Source organism: Mustela nigripes, chromosome 8, assembly GCF_022355385.1.
Source record: "Mustela nigripes isolate SB6536 chromosome 8, MUSNIG.SB6536, whole genome shotgun sequence".
Lineage (NCBI taxonomy): Eukaryota > Metazoa > Chordata > Mammalia > Carnivora > Mustelidae > Mustela > Mustela nigripes.
This window is the reverse complement of record NC_081564.1, coordinates 84,033,086-84,059,895: the sequence shown is the minus strand read 5'-3', so window position 1 is coordinate 84,059,895 and position 26,810 is coordinate 84,033,086. Positions and strand designations below refer to the sequence as shown.

General features: G+C 38.5%; 1 protein-coding gene across 1 annotated transcript in view; it reads left to right on the top strand.

The window, feature by feature from the left end:
- RTTN (rotatin) overlaps nt 1-26,810 on the top strand; it is a 156,482-nt gene that overhangs the window by 112,972 nt on the left and 16,700 nt on the right. The window contains exons 37-43 of the mRNA XM_059409812.1: nt 1,465-1,555; nt 3,976-4,129; nt 7,180-7,317; nt 10,055-10,272; nt 17,866-17,971; nt 18,915-19,012; nt 25,723-25,800. Of these exons, the coding sequence (XP_059265795.1) occupies nt 1,465-1,555; nt 3,976-4,129; nt 7,180-7,317; nt 10,055-10,272; nt 17,866-17,971; nt 18,915-19,012; nt 25,723-25,800 (883 nt within the window). The remainder of the gene's footprint in view (nt 1-1,464; nt 1,556-3,975; nt 4,130-7,179; nt 7,318-10,054; nt 10,273-17,865; nt 17,972-18,914; nt 19,013-25,722; nt 25,801-26,810) is intronic.

Here is a 26,810-nt window from a genome sequence, read left to right as displayed (position 1 = left end):
TATGATAAAATTTAGGAAATCATGATTTTCTTCTTTCATTTAGCTAATATTAATGAACTTAGGGCAGGACCTTCGGATGGTCACATTGGTTATATGGTATAGTAAGAAAGGCCGCAGATCCTCAGCAAGCCTGACTTAAGGTCTTACTATAGTTCATTCACACCCTAGCATTACAGCCTTGGGAAAGTTATTTTAATCTCGGTGGTGTCATTAATAACATCTGTTTAATGGTATTCGTGTGAGGATTTAGTGCTGATGTCTAGGATACTCTCTTTATAGTATCTGCTCCTGTTCTTTCTTCCCACAACCAGATTCTTAGAGCCAGCCTACCTCCTCGTGTTGACTACTCAGTCATTTGCATTTCTCTGCCTGTGAATATTCACCATCTGAAATATCATCTTCTTCTTGGTCAAATCACAGTACTTTCTTTTTCTTTTCAGGATATTAAGAAAACTCTAAAAAGAAAGAAGTATCCCTTTCAGCTCACTTTTCATTACTTATTTACCATTTATAATAAGCTATGGGGTGTGAGTTTGTTCTCATTTACTTGTCATCTTTGTACTGTGGGACCTACAAGAGTTGGAAAGGAACCCACTAGTCAATTGACTTTTCCTGATGGATGTTTTCCTGCCTTGCAAAGATCAGAATGGAGCTTTAGGAATCCTCTGGCTTCTCAAGGGTCAGCCAGGAGTCTGCTGTGAAATTAGGCCACAGAGCTATTAAAGGATCTTTTATGGCAAAGGCTTGTCATATTCTGTACCTGTTCTTTATTCCTGACTTAAAACAATTTTCCTGTTTGTTTTGCATTATTTTGGTTTTTACTTTCTAAATCAGAACTTATTTCCTAGCAAGTATTTTTCCTGTTTTACAGGGGAAACTAACCACCAAGGTTTTATTCTTGTTTGCTTTCCTTCAAAAAGAGCTTCATTATATTTTATTCTGCTTTTCATTAGATATTTGCTTCCCATGTTTATTGGATAAGATCTTTCCTGTGTTCTAAAATACTATAGGCTACCTTTTTATATACAGTTATTGTCTTTATGAAAATCTTTTCTCTTTTTTTGTTTTTACTTTCTATTCGAGTATAGTTGATACACAATGTCACAGTACTTTCAGGTGTGCACCTTAATTATGCGACAGATTTATGTGTAACGCTGTGTCCCCTACGAGCATACTTACCATCTGTCCCGTTACATTGCCATTACAGTATCATTGACTACTATGTTCCTTACGGTGGGCCCTTTATTCCCGTGAATTACTCATTCCCTAACTGGAGGCCTGTATCTCCCACTCCCCTTCACCCACTTTGCCCAACACCCCCACCCACGCTCCCTCTGGCAACCATCAGTTTGTTCTCTGTTCTTAAATTTAAGGTTATAGTCAGACTTCACATACTAATTTATTTAGTTTTTAATAAGCAGCATACAACTCCTCTGGAGGGTTTTCTTTTTCTTTTCTTCGCAGGATTGCAGATGCCACCCTCCTAGAGAGCTGTGTCCAGGAGCTCAAGGCTCCGCTGCCTTTGTCACCCCCAACTGAACACACTCAGGCTCAGGTAAGTGTTAGGCCTCCCTCCCGCCTCATGTCTGTTGGCACAGTTTTTTGCTTCAAGTGCCAGAGAGATTTCTGCCGAGAATATACTAACCATTGGAGAGGTATGGGAATCTTAGGTGATACATGGTATGACGAGGGTGTTTGAAACAGGTTACTTACCATTCTAATCCGAGACGTCTTCACATGGTGAAAGAAAGCAGCGGGCTTTAAAGATCTAGAGTCTCTTCCTGATTCCATTATTAACCAGCTCTAAATGTTTATCCACGGGTCTGGATATCTTTGAGCACCATATTAAAAAAAGAGGACGTTGTATAGACCACTTTCCCATTCTGTGTTACTTCCATCATTTTCATCTAAACTGAAGTTGTTAAAAATACATAGTGACTAAATTCAATGTATTTTCAATATTGAATCTAATAAAAAATAAATTTATTTTTGTTAGATATTTAGATATTTACTATTTTGTTTTTTAGATACTACTTTTAAGTTCTTGCTTGCAGCTAGCATCTTTATGTAAAGTATGCTTAACAATTCCTTGCGTAGTTGTTGCTAATAGAAATGTTACCTCTAATCAGTTTTTAAGAAGGGCTACAAGATTTATTTATAATTAAAGGTGGATCAGACCAGTATCTCTTGCTTTGTGGTACTGTCTTTGAGGTTTCTGAGTAGGGAAGACACCCTTTTACAAGGTTGTGTAATACAGTGTGCATCATCTTCAAAACACTTGTCCCAGTGCAGTGTTTTCATTTTTGAGTGTGTTTATTTGCCTGAGGCTATCTCCTCCATTTCACTCTCTATCCATCCAGCAGATTTTTACTGAAGGCCTACCATGTGCCAGGATCTTGCCTGTGTAGATACACCTGCTGATGATAGACATCCGAGAAGAAAAACTAAAAACGGAATGATGTCAGAGCTGGGAGGGTTAGGGCTTTCCACTTCGGGTGGTCAGGGAGGTTCTTTCAGACAGGAACATGTAACCCGAGCCATGTGAGGAAGCTAGTCCTGGGGTGCACTGCAGGACCCCTGAGATTGGGATATGTTTGGTCTATCCAAGAAGTATCAAGGAGGCCAGAGTGGTTAGAGCGCATCTGTGAGGGGGAGATGAGGTCGGAGGCTACAGTGAGCTCTGTGAAGGGAGGGCTTTGCCTGTTCTTACGTATCGGTTATAATCTGGATGCTGAGCGCGGTGCCTGGCCCGTGGAAGGTGTTCACTTAGTCCTTGCGGAATGAACGAGAGCAACAGTAGCACACATTTACGGAGTGCTTGTTTGCACTAATGTATGTCATCCTCACAGTCCCATGAAGTATCGATGGTGGCTTCATTGTAAAAGTAAATGGCTGGAAGTGTCCAGGCTTGCTCATAAACAAAGGGGCAGAGCCATGATTCCAGCTCACACAGGCTGCTTCCGGAGCGCACACCCTTCCTCATTTCATCACCGGGCCTCCTGTAGGCTCACTGCTTCTTGGCTGTTTGTCCTCACACAAGATTACTCATTCATTCCAGAAAAGTTCTGGAACCTCTTCTCTGCCAGACTGTGTGCTGGATGCCAGTGTCAGATGTGAACAGAGCAAACACACTGCCCACGTGAGTTCTGTCCTCGGTGCAGAAGACAGACAGTAAGCAGCAAATAAGACGTGAAGTGTTCTATCAGCTGGTGACACGTGGTGCAGGAAAAACCAGGGTGGGTGGAGGGTGCGTGGTGGCGGGAGAGGGGCTCAAGAGAGGCCCCTCGAGGGGGAGAGTGGAGCTGCGAGTGGAGGCGCCAAGGAGGCAGGGGTGTGGCGGGGCAGAGCGCCGGGGCTTGGGAGAAGCTCGGGCCTTCTCTCTCCGATGCGTCTCGTTGGCGCTCACTTGCACGGCTCATCTCTGCCCGGTCGGGCTGCGTGTGGCAGAGTCAGACTTGCTGGGGCCGCAGTCGGTAGTGTAGAGTACAAAGGTGTCAAACAAGACTTCCCAGCAATAAGGAAATTAAATGTTACAAACTTGCATTTTACCTGATAGGATAGGACATGTGTTAAAGAGTATTTCGTAATCTTTCTTTCTTTATAAAATTGTACAATATATGGCACTGGAATGCCCCTTTCTTCCACAATATTGATTCCACAGGTTAGCTACTTAACTAAAAAGGCCTTCTTTCTCTAAATGGAATTTGAAATTTGACTTTGAAAATACCAACTACTTTGTTTGGTATTATTATACTTGACAGTGTTAATGTCATTAATGACATGTTTATGAGAAAAATAATACTTTGTGTGCTATGCATTCCTTTTAGATTTTAAAAATTATGATTAATATTTTATTAGTTTTTTTATTAACTTACATTACAAAGTGACTCATAACGCATAGAAAGCTGATATATCACTGAATTAGACTTTTCATATAATCTGGTTTTTTTCCCTTTGTCTGTTTTGAAAAAATAGGTATCCTTTCTCCTAGAATACCTGTCCTCTTTGTCCAGGCTTCTACAGTCGTGTTTGCTGGTAGATCCCGACCTTGTGATTCAGGATGAGCTTCTGAAACCTCTTATCACAAACATCATTGGGGTCCTCACCATATGCACCAAAGATGTGTTAGGTAAGCCTTATTTTTTTAAGATTTAGGACAGAAGCAAATAATATTGAGGAAAAAAGTCTTAACTCTACACCAGATACTCACTTCAAGGTTAAATTTTATGTTGTGCTTTGCCAATGTTTTGGAAAGCTTTTATAATGTGTTTTATAGTTTGGATCTTTTTTTAAGTGGTTCCAGGAGACCATTTGAGACAAATTCCTAGTATGGTGAAGGGTCTATCCCCTGTGCTGTCAATTTAAATGAGGGCAAAGTTTGTATGTAATATTAGCAAGTGCAGTGAATTTCAGATAGTAATTATTCTTATAAGCTATGGGTACAGCCAAATGACCTACTAATAACTTACTTGTAATAATAAGTATAAATAAGTGCAACATATAATATTAAACATTTTGATAAAGTCCTAAATTATTGAAAAATACACTCTGATAAAAATTTGCATATAGTACTAAATAGAAAAGAACATTAAAACAATATAGGATCTTTAACAGAATTAAAATATAATAATTAAAAGATTTAATGAAGTAACTGATAATTTGGCTATTGCTAAATGGCTCTTTGCCTGTTCATTTATTACTTAGTTTTTGGAATTTTATGGATTTGCTTGGTTTTAGGTAAGTAGAATGTTTTATGATGCCAGCAAATTTAGTCCTCAGTGTCTCATTAGTGTTAAAATATTCTGGTGCTAGAAGAATAGTAATTCCTTACTTGGAAATTTTATAAGTGGTCATGATGTCTTAACTAAGCAAATCAGGATAGACCATGCATTCTCTATGAGGGTGATATCACCCCCCTAGAAGCAAAAAATTAAATCTTGGGGGAAAGTGGTAGGAGAAAAATCTTAGCTGTTACAATGGTTTGTGGCCCTTCAATAAAATCGTATTCCTTGGTGTTTAATTTCTCTTGTTGGGTTTCTTTGATATCACTTGGGAAGCACTGATACTGAGCTCATAGAAGATAAACCGGAAATACACAATATCATTGCTCAAAACCCTAGTGCATAGATGTCATGACTGGAGGACTTCTGATTCAACACTTGATCCCAAAGTCATATGGCAAAGAGAGCCAAGTCTTACGGCCAGATGTCCCAAAGTTATATCATGTCTTGATTGTCATTGGCTGACTTGTGGATTTTTTTTTTTAATTGATTCTCTTGCTTTTGTGTGTGACTTGGGCCTTGAGAATTAAATAAAAATAGTATATGTTTTATTATTATAAGAATTAATTGGCCCATCAGTAATTATGTCAACTGCTGAAAATAAAAATGTCACTGATATTTGAATGTAGACCTAGTGGCTGGTTAAGTTAGAAGTCATTTTCTCATATCTAGCAAAAGGTAAAAGTTCAGTAAAAATTTTTTAAGATATGAGGGTTTTTTTTTTTTTTTTAAAGATTTTATTTATTTATTTGACAGAGTGATAGAGAGCACAAGTAGGCAGAGCCGCAGGCAGAGGGAGAGGGAGAAGCAGACTCCCTGTCCGGGACCCTGGGATCATGACCTGAGCCGAAGGCAGACGCTTAACCGACTGAGCTACCCAGGCGCCCCTAAGAAACAAGTTTTAAAAATCTCTGGAAAAATAGCTGTGAATGATTTTATAAAGTATTGATTATCTTTCTAGTGTATATTTATATGATTTGCTAATTTCCATATGTAATTCGATACATTTTATTAGGAGCAAGTAAATTACATTGAAAGTTATTTAGCAAAAGTGGTTATAAAGTTAAGTTAAATGTTAATTGATTTTCAATTTTTAAACATTTTTTTAAGATTTTATTTATTTATTCAACAGAGAGAGAGAGAGAGATCACAAACAGGCAGAGAGGCAGGCAGAGGGAGAGGGAGAAGCAGACTCCCTGTCCGGGACTCTTGAGATCATGACCTGAGCCAAAGGCAGAGGCTTAACCCACTGAGCTACCCAGGCACCCCAATTTTTAAAGGTTTTATTTATTTATTTGATAGATAACAAGTTGGCAGAGAGGCAAGCGGGTTGGGGGGTGGGGGAAGCAGGCTCCCTGCTGAGCAGAGAGCCTGGTTCGGGGCTTGATCCCAGGACCCTGAGACCATGAGCTAAACAAAGGCATAGGCTTAACCCACTGAGCCACCCAGGTGCTCCAATTTTTAAACTTTTAAATATTTTATTTGGCTATCTTGAATAAAATCAGTAAGCTTAATACCTAATTCTTTTTAAGCATAAAGTGCAGATATACTGATAGTACATAAACAGATATACAGAATCTGTAGAATTGAAATTTCATGGGGATGATGAGGAGGAAACATATGTCTGAAAAGACTCCTTATAGAGCTGAGAATGACAAGAAGGTTGAGACACACAGCAAGGATTGCTTTAATCCAAACTCCCTGGAATATGCCATTTCCAAAGAACCCTGAAATGGAAGTCCTTAGTTTGCAAAAGCTGGCAGTGTGGTCAGAGAAGATAGTCCTAAGATTGCTGCTTCTTTCTAGCCTCCATTTGACACGTAGACTGAAGGAAAAGCTGTCCTTACGATAGGTTAATTGCTATTTTCTCAGCCATAGGCAAAGGTGCAAAATCCTCTTTTGTGTCACGTTTTCATTGAGGGGTAATACTCATGGTTGTTCAGAGGAATTCTCCTTTCTTTTCTGCCAGGACCTGGCACATTGTGCTTGCTTCTTTCACCCCTGCACAAAGGTGACAAAGATAATAGGAGAAATTTTATAAAAGTAGCACAAATAATGCCATCCTTTTACAGTCTGTACAGTGTTTGATTCCTGTACCTATGGTGAAAGGTTATGTATTAAGGTTATGACTTAATATTCAGTTTGTCAGACCTTCTGAATTGTTACGGAATGTGTGTTAATGAGAGGAAGATGCAGGAGTGTGAATTTGTCTTTATGGAGAGGGGTAGGTAAGAGAGATCTTAAAGAAGCAGTGAAAAAGTTAATTAAGATAAATTTTGGATGCTGAATTTGTCCTCATCTAACAGGTACATGCCTCTTAAGTATAATGTAGTGCCTGGCGATTTGTATTTTCTACTCTTTGTGGTAATAACTTAAAATATTTTCATTAATTTTATAGATGTAGAGTTGATATCGGCTTTTTATCACACATGGACACATTTATTTAACCTTCTGGCTACATTCCTGAGGAAGGCTGCTGTTGCCTCCCTCCCGTCTATTACGGTGGGTCTGGCCAAGCACTGGACAGCAGTGATCGGTAAGCAGATACTCTCCCTAGGCTGCGGGTCTTGCTGCTAATGAAAGTTAAGATAATCAATATTTACAATTTTTACATATTTTTTTCTTAAAATTAAATACTTACGCTGTGGCATTTGAAAGAGAAACCAGGTATTTACTTTGAGAAGTTTGCAGTGTTCTTGAGGAACCTCAAAAAGGCATTTTTTGAAAAATTGAAACCCAGTTCAAAAAACTATAAAAACAAGTTAAGAAAATACTGTGGTATAATTAAGAGATATTAATATGACATGATTATAAAACAATGAGAAAGATTTTCACATGTTGGCATAGAAACCAGTCTCTTTCCTGACATATGTGCACTGTACGTGGGTAAGCCTATACCTAAAATTCTGTATATGTGATAACTTGGGAACTTATAATAAAAATAGTGTCTTGTGTCAAGACAAGGATTTTCTTATAGTACAGAAATGCTAAGTGTGTAGTATAGTTAATTATTTTTACAAGATGTTTTCCATATAATGAACTAGGATAAATGATTTTTTAAAATAACTACTAATTTTTCATAGAGTCTCTTTTAAATTTTAGCATAGCAGGAAGACTTTTTTTTTTAAGTTTTGTTGTTGCTGTTGTTTTTTAATATTTTATTTATTTATTTGACAGAGATCCCAAGTAGGCAGAGAGGCAGGCAGAAAGAGAGGAGAAAGCAGGCTCCCCGCTGAGCAGAGAGCCCGAAGCAGGGCTTGATCCCAGGACCCTGGGATCATGACCTGAGCTGAAGGCAGAGGCTTTAACCCACTGAGCCACCTAGGCGCCCCAGCAGGAAGACTTTTAAAAACATAAATGCATATAAATAACATTTATGTTACTTTTTTTAAAAAGCTAGTTTAAATGAATTGAAAATTGAGTTCTTTAAGCTTCCAAGTTACCACTAATTAAGTTAACTTATATTTTTCACATTTTACTTTATCATTTGATCATTCTATAGAATTAGATGGATGATAAGATACATTTTGTAACCAGAGTGGTAGTGTTGAAGTAAGTTTTATGGGGAAATACATGTTTAGTAAGAAGCAAAATTGTTTGTTACCTAAAGATAACCTAAAGTTCTGAGTTTACCTAAGAGGAATAGTGTCCATTTAGAAATCATTATTTTGTTAAAAACTGAAAGTGATTGTGTAATTGAGATTTTCTTATCCGTGGTGGGGAAATTTAGTTTACCATCTGAGTCACTGCTAATATAAAGCAAGGTTGACTCATGTGGGACACCTATGGTCAAGCGGGCAGATGTGGCCTGCTGCTTGTTTTGGTAAATGAGATTGTATCAGGCAGGCACTACTCTTTCTCATTTACTTGTTGCCTGAGGCTGCTTTCCTGCTACAGTGGTAGAGCTGAAAAGCTGTGATAAAGGCCTGTGACTGTGAAGTGTAAAATACTCACTTCCTCTCTGACCCTTTACAGAAAAAGTTTGCTGGCCCCTGCTTTCAGCCTGTTTCCCTGACACTTCCCCTAGTGATAAAATAAGGATGTAGTAAATTCAGAATCTTTCTACAAAACGTGTATACACAGTTTATGTAATATGGTGCTAATCAGAAATAAGTTACTACATAAACAGCTAGCTTTGATAAAGTAATGCTTATGAAAATAAAACTAATGATTGTTGCTATTCCTTGTCATGGAGTTGTCTTTGTTCGTTTTTAGTTTCCATCCCATATGTTATACAAACTTAAAACATCTTTTGGCCATTTTGTAACTTGTATTCTCTAAAAGAGTCTTTTCTCAGACCTGAGTCATATTTAGGCATCATTTAAATGAACATAATTCTCATGAAATGCCACTCTCACTAAATTATTTTTCTTGTATTAGTTAAGAAAATAAGAATTTCTTTTAGCCTAAATCTAGGTAGAAGTTCTTATGGTTATAACTCTTATACAAGTATAAATTCCAAATGATATAAAAGTAAAACATAACAAAATTGTAAACCAGTGTTACTGAAATTAATACAATTGAGATAACATATCAGATGTTTCTTTGATGAAATCAGTGATCATAATAGGAAATTAATAATGACTGATTCAGTGTAGATTCTTTTGAGTTGGCTTGCCTGTTCTTTCTAATTTGTGTTATGTTTGCAAATTTGTGCATAACCACTCTTGTTCTATATTCTGAACTACCACTAAGTTGGTTCTGCACCAAGCCGCACTGTGCACTAAGTCTTGTAAGTACTGTTTAGCATCAACTTGTTTGACAACAGAAACACAGTTATATAGTGGTGATCTAGATAATTCAGAGTACAGTCCCATGAAATTTTGTCTAGGTAAGCGCTGAAATAAAAATTACAAAGTTAAAAACTCCAGAGACTTTGTGGATTCCAAAAGACCCCAGAGGGATCAGTACTCATCTATATATAATCCTCTTATTTGGGGTCTTAGCAAATGTTGTGTGTATGTGGTTTTGTGAACACACACACACACACACACACACACACACACACACACACACACACTTTCATACCAAAAAGAGCCCATATGAAAAGAATGAAATGAGATTAAATCAGCTCCTGATTCTGTTGTCTTCCATATTGACTGTTTAGATTACTTTTAAGCACTAGAGTTATTCTCATGGTACTTATAAATATTGATGGGTTTACTTCATCAGAAATAAAAAGGCTATAAACTTAATTACTCAAATTGATCTGATTCACTTCTTTAATATTGAAGATGTTTCAAACATTACATAGAAAGTATTCTCTCCCTCAGACATGTGGTGCACATGTGTGGGTTTGTCTACCACGTGCCCTACGTTATCTACCGCCGGCCTGCAGTTCCTTTCTGTTCTCTTGACGGAGGAAGCGAAAAGGCATCTCCGAGATAAGGATAAGGCAAACGAATGCCAGGGTCCGTCAGTGGCTTCACTTCTTGATAAAACTCAGGAAAATCAGAAATCTCTAGAACGACTTAATGAAGTAATTCTTCAGGTATGTGATATCTTGACCTTTCAAAAACTTTGCTTAATATTTAAATAAATCCACTTTCAGTCTTGGCCTTGTAAAAATTTTTTTTACTCATTCAAGTTAAAAAGCAATTAGTGTTCATTATGACATTTACATGAAACAAAAGCATGTAAAGTTAAATTAAGCATCTCATCTCCAGTCCTGGTTTCTGATGTTGACTAGTTTCTTTAATGATTATGATGTAAAATTTCCAAATGAAATATTAGAAATCTAAATCCATTCGTTTCCCAAAATACAGTGTGCCGTTGTAGAACCAAAATGGTTATATTTCAGAAATGCAGCTATAATTCATAATGTCTTGCCATTTTAAAGATATTTCTACATCTCTAAACATATATTCATCTAAACAACTTTTGATTTATGTAAGTAAATTACATATATTTAAGGTGGTTTGTCTATAGAAATGGGCAGACTTCGTTGGTACATTTATGGGAAAATGCCACCTTTCTAAGCCACGTTGCCTTATGAACTTATCTTATAAACTTACTTTTTGCAATCCTAAAATATGAACCAAGAATTTTGTTCATCGAGAAACATTCTAAAATCACGAAGTATGATTTTATAAGTAGATGAACCAGAAAAACCTCCCAAGTGTTTCCTAAGTTGTGTAGTCATTTTTACAAATAGGAAATTGCTAGAGTTTTCAAGATTAAGATTCTCCCTTTTTAATAATCATACGGTTTTATGATTTTTATCTTCTTGCTGGGAGGTGGAAAAGAATTAGACTTGTGCCTTAATGGATGTGCTTCGATCCATTCCCCTGTCAGTCAGCCATGTTTCATAAAGGCAGGTTACTCCAGTTTGCTGATATGTTACTCTCTCTTGGCTGCTTTGAATTTGGGAATTTTTGCCGCTTATCTGCGTCTGGGAGTTATGGCTGTACAGATCTTGCCGGCATGACCACTTGTGTGTTGTGTGCAGCAGTTCCCGTTATGTTGCGAAGCAGACAAGGCTGCAAGAGGCAAGGACGGCTCCTGGTCCAGTAGGAACCCACCCGCTGAAGGTGGGGCTCGTGCTCTTGGGGGACTTCTGTCTTCCTCTCCTTTGGCCGGCACACAGTTACTTTCAGAGCACAGATACGGAGACTGATACAGGGCCTCCGACATTTTCTCCTGTCTCCAGTAGCAGCTTCAGAAGCTGGACTCCAGCGGGAAAAGATCCTCACAGCATCGCTCAAAGTCAGTCAGTCTGGGGAGGCTGTAGCCTCCCTCCCTCCACTCAGCTCTTCTTAGCTTAAAACCAAAGCTGGATAGTGTCCCAACTATCTCGTTCCCCATCAGAACATGGGCTCTATTTGATTAACTGAGTCTGATTTTGCACTTTAAAGAGTATTAGAGAGGAAACTCAAATTCACACCTTTGCCGTATGAATCTCCTGACTTTGGCTTCAGTAGAGCTTTTTTCCCTAGGGAAGGGGCCTTCGCTCTTACCGACATTCCTTCCCCTCCAGGGAGTGGAAATGATTTCTGGAGTCACCCCTCCTTTTCTGGCCCTCAGCTGGGGTTGGGGGGTAGCGGGGGTGGGGGTGTGCATCTGCCCTTCTCCCCTGCCCAGGCCAGGAATGCCCAGTAGCTCTGGGAGCCTTGACCGCAGCCAGTCCTCCTGGACCAGGTGAAATGTAAAGACCTCCAGCCAGGCCAAACCAAAGCTGTCTTATTTCCTAGCTGTTTTCTCTCACTTACTGGTCGTGCTGCTTCAAGGAATCATGATTACACCTATGATAAATATGGGTCCCTGTTGGTTGATGCACCAGATTAAAATAAATGTACATAGGAAAAATTCTTTGCCACAGGAATTTAAAAATTTTTTCTTGCTCCTTATTTTTTCTTAATATTTTGTAATATTATTCATTATAAAAGTTATCATTTATAATCCTTTGCTGTTACCTTCTTGGCCAAAGAAAATGAGGTATCCTAGAGCCACAGGGTATCTCAATGATTTTCCTAATGACTAGCCAATTTTCCTCTCCATTTCCTCCAAATTATAAAAGATGTAAAGCCTTCTGTGTGGCTATGGATACTTTAACCAATTATATAAACTGTTTCTTCTAATAAATCACACTCTTCTTATTCATATAAACAGTAGAATATAAATACATGACATTTGTTAGAAGGGCACAAGCAAGTTTAAGACAAAGAAAGTAAAGGAAGTGTCCCTGTGACATACTTATGAGGAAATGTATGTCTCGCATGAGATGGGACATTTATTAATGAGCTTTATTAAACTACAGATGCTATTATGTTTTCTTTGCTCTGCCCTATATAAAGATGATATGTGATTTAAAATGTTAATCAAATACATAAACCAGCAACAAATAATAATAAATTACATAGGTTTCTTATTACACATGCATGTAGGCTGTGTATTGTGCCAGGTTTTATATAAAAGAAAGGAAACTACAGTCTTTAAATGGTCAGAAGAAATAGTATACTAAAATTGATGACCTTCAGAGGTTTATTACCTTACTCAAAAATATTGGATGTGCCACCCTAAGCATATCAATTAACCTCTTGTAATTCAGTTCTTAAAATGCAAATGCGAACTGAGAGGATTGTATTAAGTTTGTATAAGCTGGCCCTAGAGCTCAGTCCTCGTAACAGATTGTTATGCTGTAACTTCAATTAAAAGGTCTTGGCAAAGAATCTTTTCAATGGCTGCTTTACTGTACTCCCCCATGGGGGATACAAATTGAAAGATTGCATTTGGTATTTATGTCTTAAATTATGTGCAAGTTTATTTTTTCATAATTCCATTTTGAGGAGGTTTGAGGATTTGAATATTCTCTTAGAAACTATTCTGTCTTTTGACATATATGTCCTATGAGGTATATTTTTTGGCCATAGAGACCGTATTATCTGTTGACCATACATACTGAACATATTTGACTTAATAGAGATTTTGCCTTCCCCAGTGAGATGATATGATTCATTTGCAAAGACATATAATATACATAATAGATTTTGCTCATAATTGAGATGTTGAATTAATTTTGCTCCTTATATTTGGTCTGATATCTAAGGATAATAATGAAAGGAAAGAACAAACTCTAATTTCACATTTTAGAAGGTAGATTTTGCACAAGTGTTTAGTGAATGGTGACGTTCAAGAGTTAATCTGTTAGAAAAGGCTTATCTATTTGAGATACTGCTGTGTCAGTGAGTGTTCACTGTAATTAAAAACCCCGTTCTTTATATCAGTGCCTTTTGGAAAGGAAGTAGAGTCTTGATCTAGAATACCTACATCACTTCATGTATAGAAGGAATTAAATCTAAACAGAACATAAAATTTAAATAAGTTACATTGAGTCCTGATTTTCTTTCTTCCTATGGTTGTCCCAAAGACATGCTGTTTCTTGCTCTGTATCCTCTTGATTGATTTCTCCTCTTGTGTGTGACTGTGTCACCCAGTAGCTGGTTGTCTGTCGCTTCAGCTATTGGACATGGAGTCTTAGCCTCCGCCTTCTTGCCTCCTGGGCTTCCGGCGCTTTGAGCCCCGTGCTCCTGCTCACGTGCTCCTGCTCACGTGCTCCTGCTCTGTGCACAGATGCTCAGAGCGACTTTTCAGTCTGCAGGAAGTGCTGCATGGAAAATGGCAGAAACTAAATTCTCTACTCTGACCTTCAGTCTATGTTGAAAAATATGTGATTTACTAGAAGTTAATCCTGCTTATTTCTTTTTTTGTTTTTAGTTTTTGGCTTTCATATCAGTTTGTGTATACATTTCAGAGTGCCAAGCAGGTTTATAAGTTTTGTATCCAAAGGAGAAGACTTCTGTCCTTTTCCTTCATCTCCCTCTTCTTAGAGGCAGCTACTCCTGCCTCTTTTAGGTGATTGTTTTATGTTTCCCTTCCAAGTCTGTAACATGCTGTATTATTCTGTCTTGGTTATTCCATTTTAAACATTTTCTGTTGACTTCCTGCTTTGGGACATGAGACTTGAATTCCCTTTCCAGGCCCCAACCACCTACTTGGCCACAGTGGGCTCCCCTCTCCTTTCCCTGCTATCCGACGTCTTCACGGTGGCGAGAGAAGAGGCCGCATGTGGTAGTGAGTCTGTGAAAGTGCTGCACACAGTCGAACTTCACAGCTTCCATTTTCCTTAGACATAATTATTGTATTATTTTTTAATTTGCTAAGTTTTCTATTGTCACTGATAAGCTCCGTGCTCCTTTCCAGCAATTGAATGTCCTCTCAGTCTATATAGACATGTGGGAACTGATGTCAGCTTCATGTTCTGGAAGAAATCACTCCTAGTTCCTTCTGGCCCTGCATGTTGCCCAGTATGATCCTGGCATCTCCATTCACCTTCGTCCTGGGGAATTCCTCTACCTCTCTGCTGTTTGCTGTGTTCACAGGTCTCTCGGGTTCTCCTTTTCCTGCTTTCCACGTTCCTTTGGGTAGAGTCTGTTGTCTGGTACCTTGCAGAGTAAAGGTGCGTGTAAGAGGCTCTTTTGAGATCCGGACAGTCTTTTTCTAACCTTACATTAAATTTATAGTTTAGTCTAGTGAGGATTCTAGATTAGAAGTCATAGAAGTCATTCACTTCAGAATTGAGGAGGCCTTGTCTCTTCCCTTTAACTTCTCCTAGTACTGTGGAAAGATCTGAAGCCATTATGATGTCTGGTTTCTCTCACCTGGGAGTTTTAAGAATTTTTTTCTGTCTCCAGCATTCTGCATTTTCCAGATGAAGTTTGTGGGTGGAGTCTGTTTAATTCATTGTCTGACCTCTCTTGAGGATTCTTCTTATTATTCTTTTTTTCTTTTAAAGATTTAGTTGTTTACTTTAGACAGAGCGCAGAAGTGGGAGGGGGCAGAGGGAGAGCGAGAAAAAATCTCAAACATTGCCTGTGCACAGTGTGGAGCCCGACACAGGGCTCCCTCTCCTGATTTGAGATCATGACATGAGCCAAAGCCAAGAGTCGCAAGCTCCACTGACGACACACAGGTGCCCCTCGTGGGGTTCTTTCCATCTGAACTCCTACTTCACTTAACTGGCATCCCCCCTACTTTGTGTGTTCTGTACGTTTGCAGCTCTTAGTAAGTTTTCTTCTTACATAATTTCTCTTTTCTTCCTTTTTGACTATTTTGGTTTCTGTGTTCTGGTTAGGGCTTCTCTCACGTATGTGGTCATCTTGGTGGTCTGTGGCGGTTGAAACTGGGAGATGGGAAGTAGACTGGAAGCCCTGGGCAGCAGAGTGCACCGTCAGCTGCAGGCGGTGCTGTGTGAGGGCTTCGGCCCCCGCCGTCTGTGGCCTGCCTTTCTGAGCTTGTCGCATTCCCGAGGGAAGAATCTTCTGGTCTCCTGCCTGGAGGTGAAAACCCAGCTGCCAAGTGTTTTGCCACAAAGTAAGAGGAAGAGAGCAGCTGTCTCAGAAATCAGTTTGCACATTTCACTTAATCCTGTTTTCAGTGTAATACGCTCGCCTGCAACTGTGCCTTGTCTTTGCCCGTTCAGAGGGCTTTTAGTTCACCCTCTCCAGGGACTAAATCCCCGGTTTCTTGCAAAGGTGGGGAGGAGGAGCGGCTTGGCTGTGCGGAGTTGGGGGGATCATGGGCAAAATCTGGTCCTCGAACTGGTTCTCAGAGATTTTTCAAGTAATCTTCCTTCGTTTTCACTTCCAGGGGAACCTGGTGCTGAGTTCCCTTAGCCGCTGGCAATTCATTGTACAGAGCGGGTGGTATTCCACCTTCTCAAGCCTTCCGCTGCGTTTGCTATTCGTCCGTCTGCTTCCTGGTTTCCTGACTGTGTGACTGAGTGAGTGAGTACTCACTCCTCTGTGTCTGTCTGGTGTTTAATCCCATTTCTGTCATTTCAGTGAGATTTCATGAGGGAATAAGGGACACATTTACGTGCATGACTGTTTCCCTAGAATTTTTACCGCTGTTTTCTCCCTCATTGCTGCAGAGTGTAGATGAGTAATAGATTTCAGTGAGATCATTTTGGTTTTCCTCAAAACATTAATGCATTCAGGTTCAGTAAGGGTGTGTATAGGAGAGCAGTTTTCTTATTAGTGGTGAAGATTAAGTTTATAGGCAAATTAGGATGCTCATAATTAGCTACAATGATTATACTCCACACATATTCATTATCCGAAATAGTTTTCTGCCTTTCCCCCCACCCCCCACCTTCTTCAAGGTCACATTAGCATGATCTTTATCAAGCAGCCTGGGTCTGGGCATTTAATATCGAACTCATTGGCCAGATACGGAACTGCCTGGTTAGAGGCAGCAGCCTAGGTAAGGTATTTAGGATGGCATCACACTTCCCCTGGTGGTGGGGCTGGAAGGCCCCCCACAGCCCCCCACCCCCACAGGCTCCTCGGGTGTCACGTTGTTGGGTATAGGCTAATCAGGGAGAGTGAAGTTGCATCTGTGTATGCTATACTGTATTTTATGTAAGATTGTATTTTGAGCTTGATTTTAATATGATATTATAAAACCAGATCATTGAAAATTACTGGTGAAAGGAAAAATTGCAAATGTGAGTTATAGCTAATATTTATAAATCATATGAGGAACTTCTAGTTCTTACACTTGAATTTATGGATCCTTTGGAATTGTAATTAAACTTTATGTGTATATCCACATGAGAATCTTATCACAAAAGATTTCACCTGAATGTACTCAAGCCTTTAGAACTATAGCACCTGGTAAATGAGAAATACAGAGCGGAGAAGACAAGTTCAAATCGTCACAAGGAAGCAGTCAAACCCAGGATGTGGGGCATTCCTTAGGATGACTGATCTGGTTTATTCAACAACTAACAATATGAACGGAACGAAATGAAAAACCCTGGTGGGTGGTTTGGGAGGTGTGAAAATGGCAGGTGCTCTAGATTTAGGAGATCTATTGATAGGCTGTGAGGGCTTTATTGGGTGCTGATTCCACTAAAACAACCATAAGGAGACATTTTTGAGGCAAGGGAAAAATCTGAATTTGGACTGGATATTAGGTTGATACCAATAAATTATTAAATATGTTAGGCATGATAATGGCTTTATGGTAGTGTATACTTGAATGTGACATTATATGATACCTAGTATTTACCTGAAATAGTTTAGCCCACAATTTTTTAAAAGGAGAGAGTATGTACTATGACAGATAAATGTGACTGTAGAAACGCAGGATGGAAAGAACAACATTCCCTGAGGTATAGGGGTGTATAGGGTGGAAATTGAGGGAGGGATGTGTCTCAAGAAGAAGATAGGGGGGATTTGATGGCAGTTTTCCTATTCAGCCGTTTAGTCAGGGCCCTTTTTAATAAGTTACATATATGTACGTACATTCCTGGTGAATTTGAGTTAAGTGCACAGTTCTTCCTTTACATGATGAGCCTTTGAAAATGACTGTTGCTCTTTTCTACATTTTAAGTTTCTTCTACAGTCTCATTCACACGGAGCATTCTCAGTCTGAAATCTTAATGATTTATCAGGTTCCAGTGAATTTCATGGAGTAGTTGAAACCTGGCAATACCTTTTAAATAGACCACATCTTTTATTCACAACGGTTTTGCTCCAGATAAAGTTTTTTTTCAAGGCAGTTTGGTATACATTCTTTGCAGTGCTATGAAGGGAAATCTTCCAAGGATGTCCTGAAAAGAGTTGCTGCAAATGCACTGATGTCACTTTTGGCTGTCAGTAGAAGAGCTCAGAAACATGCTTTGAAAGGTGAGCCACATGACTCAACTGCTATGGTATATTGTCAATTCATATATTTTGCTGCTTGTTTCTTTTAATTTTCTTTGGATTCAGAATGTAAAGAACTTTAAAATCTCAGTGACTAAAACATTTTTCTCATGTAGAAAAACGGTAAACATGTATTACTTTTAAAATAAAGATTACACATGTAGATTATTTTTTGAGTACTGATTATTAATCTAGAGAATATATAAACATTAGGGAAGCTTTTTATTTATTTATTTATTTTTATGATTTTACTTATTTGAGAGAGAGAGATTATGAGTGAGGGGAGGGGCCGAGGGAGAGGGACAAGCAGACGCCACGCTGAGCATGGAACCTGATATGCAGCTGATCCCATGACCCTGAGATCACGACCTGAACCAAAATCAGGAGTCGGACACTTAACTGACTGAGCCACCCAGGTGTCCCTAGTGGGGAAACTGTAAGAAGAAACACATCACTTAGTTTCATAATAACTGGCACAGATTGCATACTTGAAAAAAAGCCCACACCCACATAGTTTTGATAGCAATAACAACAGTGTTAGATGATCCTGCATTTTCATATATATTTCCCTTCTAGAGGATGGTGATTTTTCCTCTCTAATCGGAGAACATAGGTCTTAGAGTTAAAGAGAATAAGGCAACATCAAGCCTAGTAATTTCTGTTGTGATTTGCTATTAAAATGAATTATGCATACCTTAAACCATAAAGTGGGTTTTGGAAGTATCATACTAAATCGAAAACATTCAAGTTGTTAAACATTTTAGTTCTCTTTCTTTTTCTCTGATTTGTTAATTTCTCCCTGAAAATATCAAAATGAAGTTGCTCAGAAATATAAAGCATTATTTTTTGGAGACTTTGTTATATGTGATTTCAACTTATTTGGGAATGGAATATCCTTTTGATTGTTTTGGATTTTATCTTTCAGCTGGTCTAATAGACACCTGCATGGAGCAGATGAAACACATTAATGCACAACTGAACCTAGATTCTCTCCGGCCTGGGAAGGCAGCCCTAAAGAAACAGGTAACTCTGAATTCCAAACATCTGGATGGATGAAGGAATGACGTAGAGACCATCTCTCCAGTTTCCAGTACTTATAAATGACATCAGCATTTGGTACAAATGGGTATCTGATTTAGAAGAGAAGTATAGAGAAATTGAAGGGATTTCTACATTAGCAACTTTGGGCTTGGGATTGTGTGTGTGTGTGTGAGAGAGAGAGAGAGAGGGACAGACTTAATTTTCACTTAAAGAGCTTAAAATGAGATTTATATATTACATGTTTTTTGTTATAAGCATTTTGAAGTGTGTATGATATTTTACCAGATAAATTGTTTATATTACAAAAGGAGGTATTTTTCTCAAAGCAGCCGTGGATTCACTAGGAATGAGATATAACGTAACGAGTTTTTCTACATAGCAGGCACTCTTCTCTAAGCAGATCGTATTTATTCTCTCATGAACAGTTAAGGTCAACATAGTCATAAAACTAGGAACTGAGAAAGCCGGTAGTTGCTCTGTATCTGGATGGTTGTAGAACTGGTATTCCTAATCTTTCTTTATTCCTGCCATGGCTTTTGGAAAGTCTCTTTCTAGCATTGAATTTACTGAACTCATGTTCAAAATGCATGCTCATGTAAGCTCAAGATAACACAGTTTTTATATAATAGTGGTGATGATAATAATTTTTTTACATTTTTAAAATAATTTTTATTAACGTATAATGTATTATTAGCCCCAGGGGTATAGGTTTGTGAATTGCCAGGTTTACACACTTCACAGCACTCAACATAGCACATACCTTCCCTAATGTCCACAGCCCAACCACCCTCTCCCTCCCCCGCTCCTCCCGGCAACCCTTAGTTTGTTTTGTGAGATTAAGAGTCCCTAATGGTTTGTCTCTCTCCCGATCCCATCTTGTTTCATTTATTCCTTTCCTACCCCACCAATCCCCCACGTTGCCTCTCAACTTCCTCATATCAGGGAGATCATATGATAATTGCCTTTCTCTGATTGACTTGTTTCATTCAGCGTAATACCCTCTGGTTTCATTCATGTCGTCGCAAATGGCAAGATTTCATTTCTTTTGATGGCTGCATAGTATTCCATATTATTTATATTTATATACAAATATCATATATGTAATAGTTAAATATATATGATATTTATATATAAAATCTTCTTTATCCATTCATCTGTTGATGGACATCTAGGTTCTTTCCATAGTTTGGCTATTATAGACATTGCTGCTAATAACATTTGGGTGCACGTGCCCCTTCAGATCATTACATTTGTATCTTTAGGGTAAGTACCCAGTAGTGCAATTGCTGGGTCGTAGGGTAGCTCTATTTTCAACTTTCTGAGGAACCTCCATGCTGTTTTCCAGAGTGGTTGCACCAGCTTGCATTCCCACCAACAGTGTAGGAGGGTTCCCCTTTCTCCACATCCTTGCCAGCATCTGTCATTTCCTGACTTGTTAATTTCAGCCATTCTGACTGGCGTGAGGTGGTATCTCACTGTGGTTTTGATTTGTATTTCCCTGATGCCGCGTGATGTGGAGCACTTTTTCACATGTCTGTTGGCCATTTGGATGTCTTCTTTGCAGAAATGTCTGTTTATGTCCTCTGCCCGTTTCTTGATTGGATTATTTGTTCTTTGGGTGTTGAGTTTGATAAGTTCTTTACAGATTTTGGATACTAGCCCTTTATCTGATATGACATTTGCAAATATCTTCTCCAGTTCTGTCAGTTGTCTTTTGGTTTTGTTGACTGTTTCCTTTGCTGTGCAAAAGCTTTTGATCTTGATGAAGTCCCAATAGTTCATTTTTGCCCTTGCTTCCCTTGCCTTTGGCGATGTTCCTAGGAAGAAGTTGCTGTGGCTGAGGTCGAAGAGGTTGCTGCCTCTGTTTTCCTCAAGGATTTTGATGGATTCCTTTTTCACATTTAGGTCCTTCATCCATTTTGAGTCTATTTTCGTATGCAGTATAAGGAAATAGTCCAGTTTCATTTTTCTGCATGTGGCTGTCCAATTTTTCTAACACCATTTGTTGAAGAGACTGTCTTTTTTTCCATTGAACATTCTTTCCTGCTTTGTCGAAGATTAGTTGACCATAGAGTTGAGGGTCTGTTTCTGGGCACTCTGTTCTGTTCCACTGATCTATGTGTCTGTTTTTGTGCCAGTACCATGCTGTCTTGATGATGACAGCTTTGTAATAGAGTTTGAAGTCTGGAATTGTGATGCCACCAACTTTAGCTTTCTTTTTCAACATTCCTCTGGCTATTTGAGGTCTTTTCTGGCTCTATATAAATTTTAGGATTGTTTGTTCCATTTCTTTGAAAAAACTGGATGGTATTTTGATAGGGATTGCGTTAAATGTGTAGATTGCTTTAGGTAGCATAGACATTTTCACAGAATTTGTTCTTCCAATCCATGTGCATGGAACATTTTTCCATTTCTTTGTGTGTTCCTCAATTTCTTTCATGAGTACTTTATAGGTTTCTGAGTACAGATTCTTTGCCTCTTTGGTTAGGTTTATTCCTAGATCTTACGGTTTTGGGTGCAATTGTAAATGGGATTGACTCCTTAATTTCTCTTTCTTCTGTCTTGGTGGTGGTGTATAGAAATGCAACTGATTTCTGTGCATTGATTTTGTATCCTGACACTTTACTAAATTCCTGTACAAGTTGTAGCAGACTTGGAGTAGAGTCTTTTGGGTTTTCCACATAAAGTATCATATCATCTGCAAAGAGTGATAGTTTGGCTTCTTCTTTGCCTATTTGGACGCCTTTAATTTCTTTTTTTTGTCTGATTGTTGAGGGTAGGACTTCCAGTACTATGTTGAATAGCAGTGGTGATAATGGACATCACTGCTGTGTTCCCTACCTTAGGGGAAAAGCTCTCAGTTTTTCTCCATTGAGAATGATACTCGCGGTGGGTTTTTCATAGATGGCTTTGATGATGTTGAGGTATGTACCCTCTATTCCTACACTTTGAAGAGTTTTGATTAAGAAAGGATGCTGTACTTTTTCAGATGCTTTTTCAGCATCTATTGAGAGTATCCTATGGTTCTTGTTCTTTCTTTCATTAATGTATTGTATCACATTGATTGGTTTGCAGATGTTGAACTGATCTTGCAGCCCTGGAATAAATCCCACTTGGTCGTGGTGAATAATCCTTTTAATGTACTATTGGATCCTGTTGGCTAGTATTTTGGTGAGAATTTTCGCATCATGTTCATCAAGGATATTGGTCTGTAATTCTCTTTTTTGATGGGGTCTTTGTCTGGTTTTGGGATCAAGGTGATGCTGACCTCATAAAGTGAGTTTGGAAGTTATCCTTCCATTTCTACTTTTTAGACAGTTTCAGGAGAATAGGAATTAGTTCTTTAAATGTTTGGTAGAATTCCCCTGGGAAGCCATCTGGCCCTGGCTCTTGTTTGTTGGGAGATTTTTGATGATGGCTTCAATCTCCGTACTGGTTATGGGTCTGCTCAAGTTTTCTGTTTCTTCCTGGTTCAGTTTTGGTAGTTTATATGTCTCTAGGAATGCATCCATTTCTTCCAGATTGTCAAATTTGCTGACTTATAGTTGCTCATAATATGTTCTTATAATTGTTTGTATTTCTTTGGTATTGGTTGTGATCTCTCCTCTTTCATTTGTGATTTTATTTATTTGAGTCCTTTCTCTTTTCTTTTTGATAAGTCTGGCCAGGGGTGTATCAGTCTTATTCTTTCAAAGAACCAGCTCCCAGTTTCGTTGATTTGTTCTGTTGTATTTTTGGTTTCTGTTTCATTGATTTCTGCTTTGATCTTTATTATTTCTCTTCTCTTGCTGGGTTTAGGCTCTCTTTGTTGTTCTTTCTCCAACCTCTTTAGGTGTAGGGTTAGGTTGTGTACTTGAGACCTTTCTTGTTTCTTGAGAAAGGCTTGTATGGCTATATACTTTCCTCTCAGGACTATTTTTGCTGTGTCCCACAGATTTTGAACAATTGTGTTTTATCATTTGTTTCTGTGAATTTTTTCAATTCTTCTTTAATTGCTTGGTTGACCCATTTATTCTTTAGAAGGATGCTCTTTAGCCTCCATGTATTTGGGTTCTTTCCAAATTTCCTCTTGTGATTGAGTTCTAGCTTCAGAGCATTGTGGTCTGATAATATGCAGGGAATGATCCCAATCTTTTGATACCGGTTGAGACCTGATTTGTGATCCAGTATGTGATCTATTCTGGAGAATGTTCCATGTGCACTAGAGAAGAATGTGTAGTGTTGCTTTGGCATGGAATGTTCTGAATATATCTGTGATGTCCATCTAGTCCAATGTGTCATTTAAGGCCTTTATTTCCTTGTTCATCTTTTGCTTGGATGATCTGCCCATTTCAGGGAGAAGAGTGTTAAAGTCCCCTACTATTATTGTATTATTGTTGGTGTTTTCTTTGATTTTGTTATTAATTGGTTTATATAGTTAGCTGCTCCCATGTTAGGGGCATAGATATTTAAAATTGTTAGATCTTCTTGTTGGACAGACCCTTTAAGTATGATATAGTGTCCTTTCTCATCTCTTATTATAGTCTTTGGCTTAAAATCTAATTTATCTGATATAAGGATTGCCACCCCAGCTTTCTTTTGATGTTCATTAGCACGGTAAATTGTTTTTCAGTCCCTTACTTTAAATCTTTAAATTTTAAAGTGGACTTTAAATTTGGACCAAATCTCTTTGGGTCCAAAATGAGTTTCTTGTAGACAGCATATTGATGGGTTTTTGTTTTTTATCCATTCTGATACCCTGTGTCTTTTGATTGGGGCATTTAGCCCATTTACATTCAAGGTAACTATTGAGAGATATGAATTTAGTGCTATTGTATTGCCTATAAGGTGACTGTTACTATACATTGTCTCTGTTCCTTTCTGGTCTACTACTCTTAGGCTCTCTCTTTGCTTAGAGGACCCCTTTCAATATTTCCTGTAGAGCTGGTGTGGTGTTTACAAATTCTTTTAGTTTTTGTTTGTCCTGAAAGCTTTTTATCTCTCCTTCTATTTTTAATGATAGCCTAGCTGGATGTAGTATTCTCGGCTACATATTTTTCTCATTTAGTGCTCTGAATATATCATGCCAGTTCTTTCTGGCCTGCCAGGTCTCTGTGGAAAAGTCTGCCTCCAATCTAGTATCTTCATCATTTTATGTTACAGACTTCTTTCCTGGGTTGCTTTCAGGATTTTCTCTTTGTCGCTAAGACTTATAAGTTTTACTATTAGATGACGGGGTGTGGACCTATTCTTCTTGATTTTGAGTGAGGTTCTCTGTCCCTCCTTGATTTTGATGCTTGTTCCCTTTGCCATATTAGGGAAATTCTCTACAATAATTCGTTCCAATGTGCCTTCTGCCCCCACCCTCTCTTTCTTCTTCTTCTGGAATCCCAATTATTCTATTGTTGTTTCGTCTTATGGTATCACTTCTCTCTTCAATTCTCTCCTCGTCTTATGGTATCACTTACTCTTCAATGCTCTCCTCGTGGTCCAGGAGTTGTTTGTCTCTCTTTTGCTCAGCTTCTTTATTCTCTGTCATGTGGTCTTCTGTATCACCAGTTCTCTCTTCTGCCTCATTTGTCCTAGAAGTAAGAGCCTCTATTTTTGATTACACCTCATTAATAGCTTTTTTTATTGCAGCTTGGTTAGATTTAGTTCTTTTACTTCTCCAGAAAGGGATTTTATTTCTCTAGACAGCGTTTCTCTAATACCTCCTGTGCCTTTTTTGAGCCCAGCTAGCTCCTTGAGAATAGTCATTCTGAGCTCTAGAATGTCCATATTGATTAGGTCCCTAGCCTTCAGTACTGCCTCTTGTTCTTTTTGTGTGTGTGCTGAGTTTTTCTGCCTTGTCATTTTATCCAAATAAGAATATATGAAGGAGAGAATAAAATAGTAAAAGGGTGGCAAAGACCCCAGAAAAATGTGTGTTAACCAAATCAGAAGAGACCCCAAATCTTGGGGGGAACAAAACGGGGGCAAAAAGAAGTTCAAAAAAAAAAAAAAGGAAAATATATATATTAGACTGGTGAATAGAACAGAGTCACCCACTTAATTTTGGGAGTATTTTGGTCTCTTAGAAGAAACGACTTCTCAAAACTTTAAAGAAAGAAAAACCTACATATATACAAAAAAAGGGGATATGCTCCTTTTTGAGAAGATGAATGCATATGTATTTATAAATTTAGAAGTATACATATATTCATATATAGCTAAGGCCATTATAGCAGCGACCTGTATAATACCTACTTTCTGTTGCGTATGATAAGAAACCAAAAAAAAAAAGCCTCATTTAATAATTTTATTGATGCAGGGGGTTACCTATTTGTCAGTTTCTTTTCTTGCCTCTTTTCCTTTTTCTTCTGTAGGCAAAGGTTCTTTACTTCATCATTGAGAAAGTCAGCCAACACCTGATATGATTGAAAACCAGTCAGTACCTGCTTCACTTTATTGAGATGAAACATGGAGCCTATTATATATCTCAGTTCCTCCATGCTTGATAGAACAGAAATAGCTTTTTCGTGGTGGATGTGCTTCTTGAGATATGGTCATCTTTCAGAGATCATTAGCTTGTCAGTCCCCTCAAAGTTATGGTGGTCAGGCACAATGAGAGCATACTGCATTGTAATGTGACCCAAAGGAAAAGGAATTACTGTATATAAAAATTGGAATATGCCATTGTGTTCGTATTTTTAAACTACTTTTTGTTTAAACAGGAGGACGGTTTTATTAAAGAGTTAAGCATTTCTATGCAGCTTCTAAGAAACTGTCTTTATCAAAATGAAGAATGCAAAGTAAGTAGAATGATGTTTCAAAATTTTGATAGTAATGCTGGCATTAAACAGTTCACAATTTTTATATGAGATAATATAGTGGGAACACGAAGAACTCTTTAGATTGTTTTAGATGTATATTTGATTGGTCCTTAAAGTCAGTGTTAATTCATAGAAATGGTTATACTTTGTATTCTTCAACATTGATGGCATTTCTTGTTTATGTCAGATTTTAACTTTGTTTCTTACACTTCTCGCAGCTAAAGGAAACTTGAGCTTCTTTTTCTGTGGTTTTGCATTTCAGTTGTATTTTATTAAGATGGACTGCTTGGTTATGTTCTTTCAAAGGCAGGTGTCAGGTAGCTGTCCAGGAAATAAGTGGAGGTTATGTATCCATAAGGAAAGAAGAGGAGTGTGTCCCCTGTTTGGGTAGAAAATGCTTACTGCGGTCCCTGGGCTTGGCCCTGTTCACTCTGGGAGGCTTTTCACCTTCACCTCTGCCGGCTCTGCTTGACTCAACCCCTCTGCCTGGGAACCACTGAGGTGTTTTGCTGTGTCTTGGGTATTGATGGTGTTGTTTATTTATTTATTCTTAATTTTTAAAAAAACATTTATTTATTTATTCCAGAGAGAGTATGCTTTTGAGCATGTGTGGGGGTGGGGGTGGGGGAGAGGCAGAGGGACAGAATCTCAAGCAGACTTCCCGCTGAGCAGGGAGCCCCACTTGGGGTTCAGTCCCAGGACCCTGAGATCGTGACCTGAGCCAAAGCCAAGACCTGGCTGCTCAACTGACTGAGTCAGTCACTCTGGCACCCTGTTGATGGTGTCATTTAAAACACTGTGTTAGTAACTGTTACACAGGATACAGTGTCCCGAACTCTTTGATTTGCTTTGTCATAGGGATACAACACTTTTGAAGCACTAGCTTTCACACAGAAATACTGCGGAAAATGAGTACCAGAAAGATAAATAATAGGCGCTTTGTTTTTAAGGAAGTTCTTACCTTTATTTGCTTTTACTTGGGATGAAAC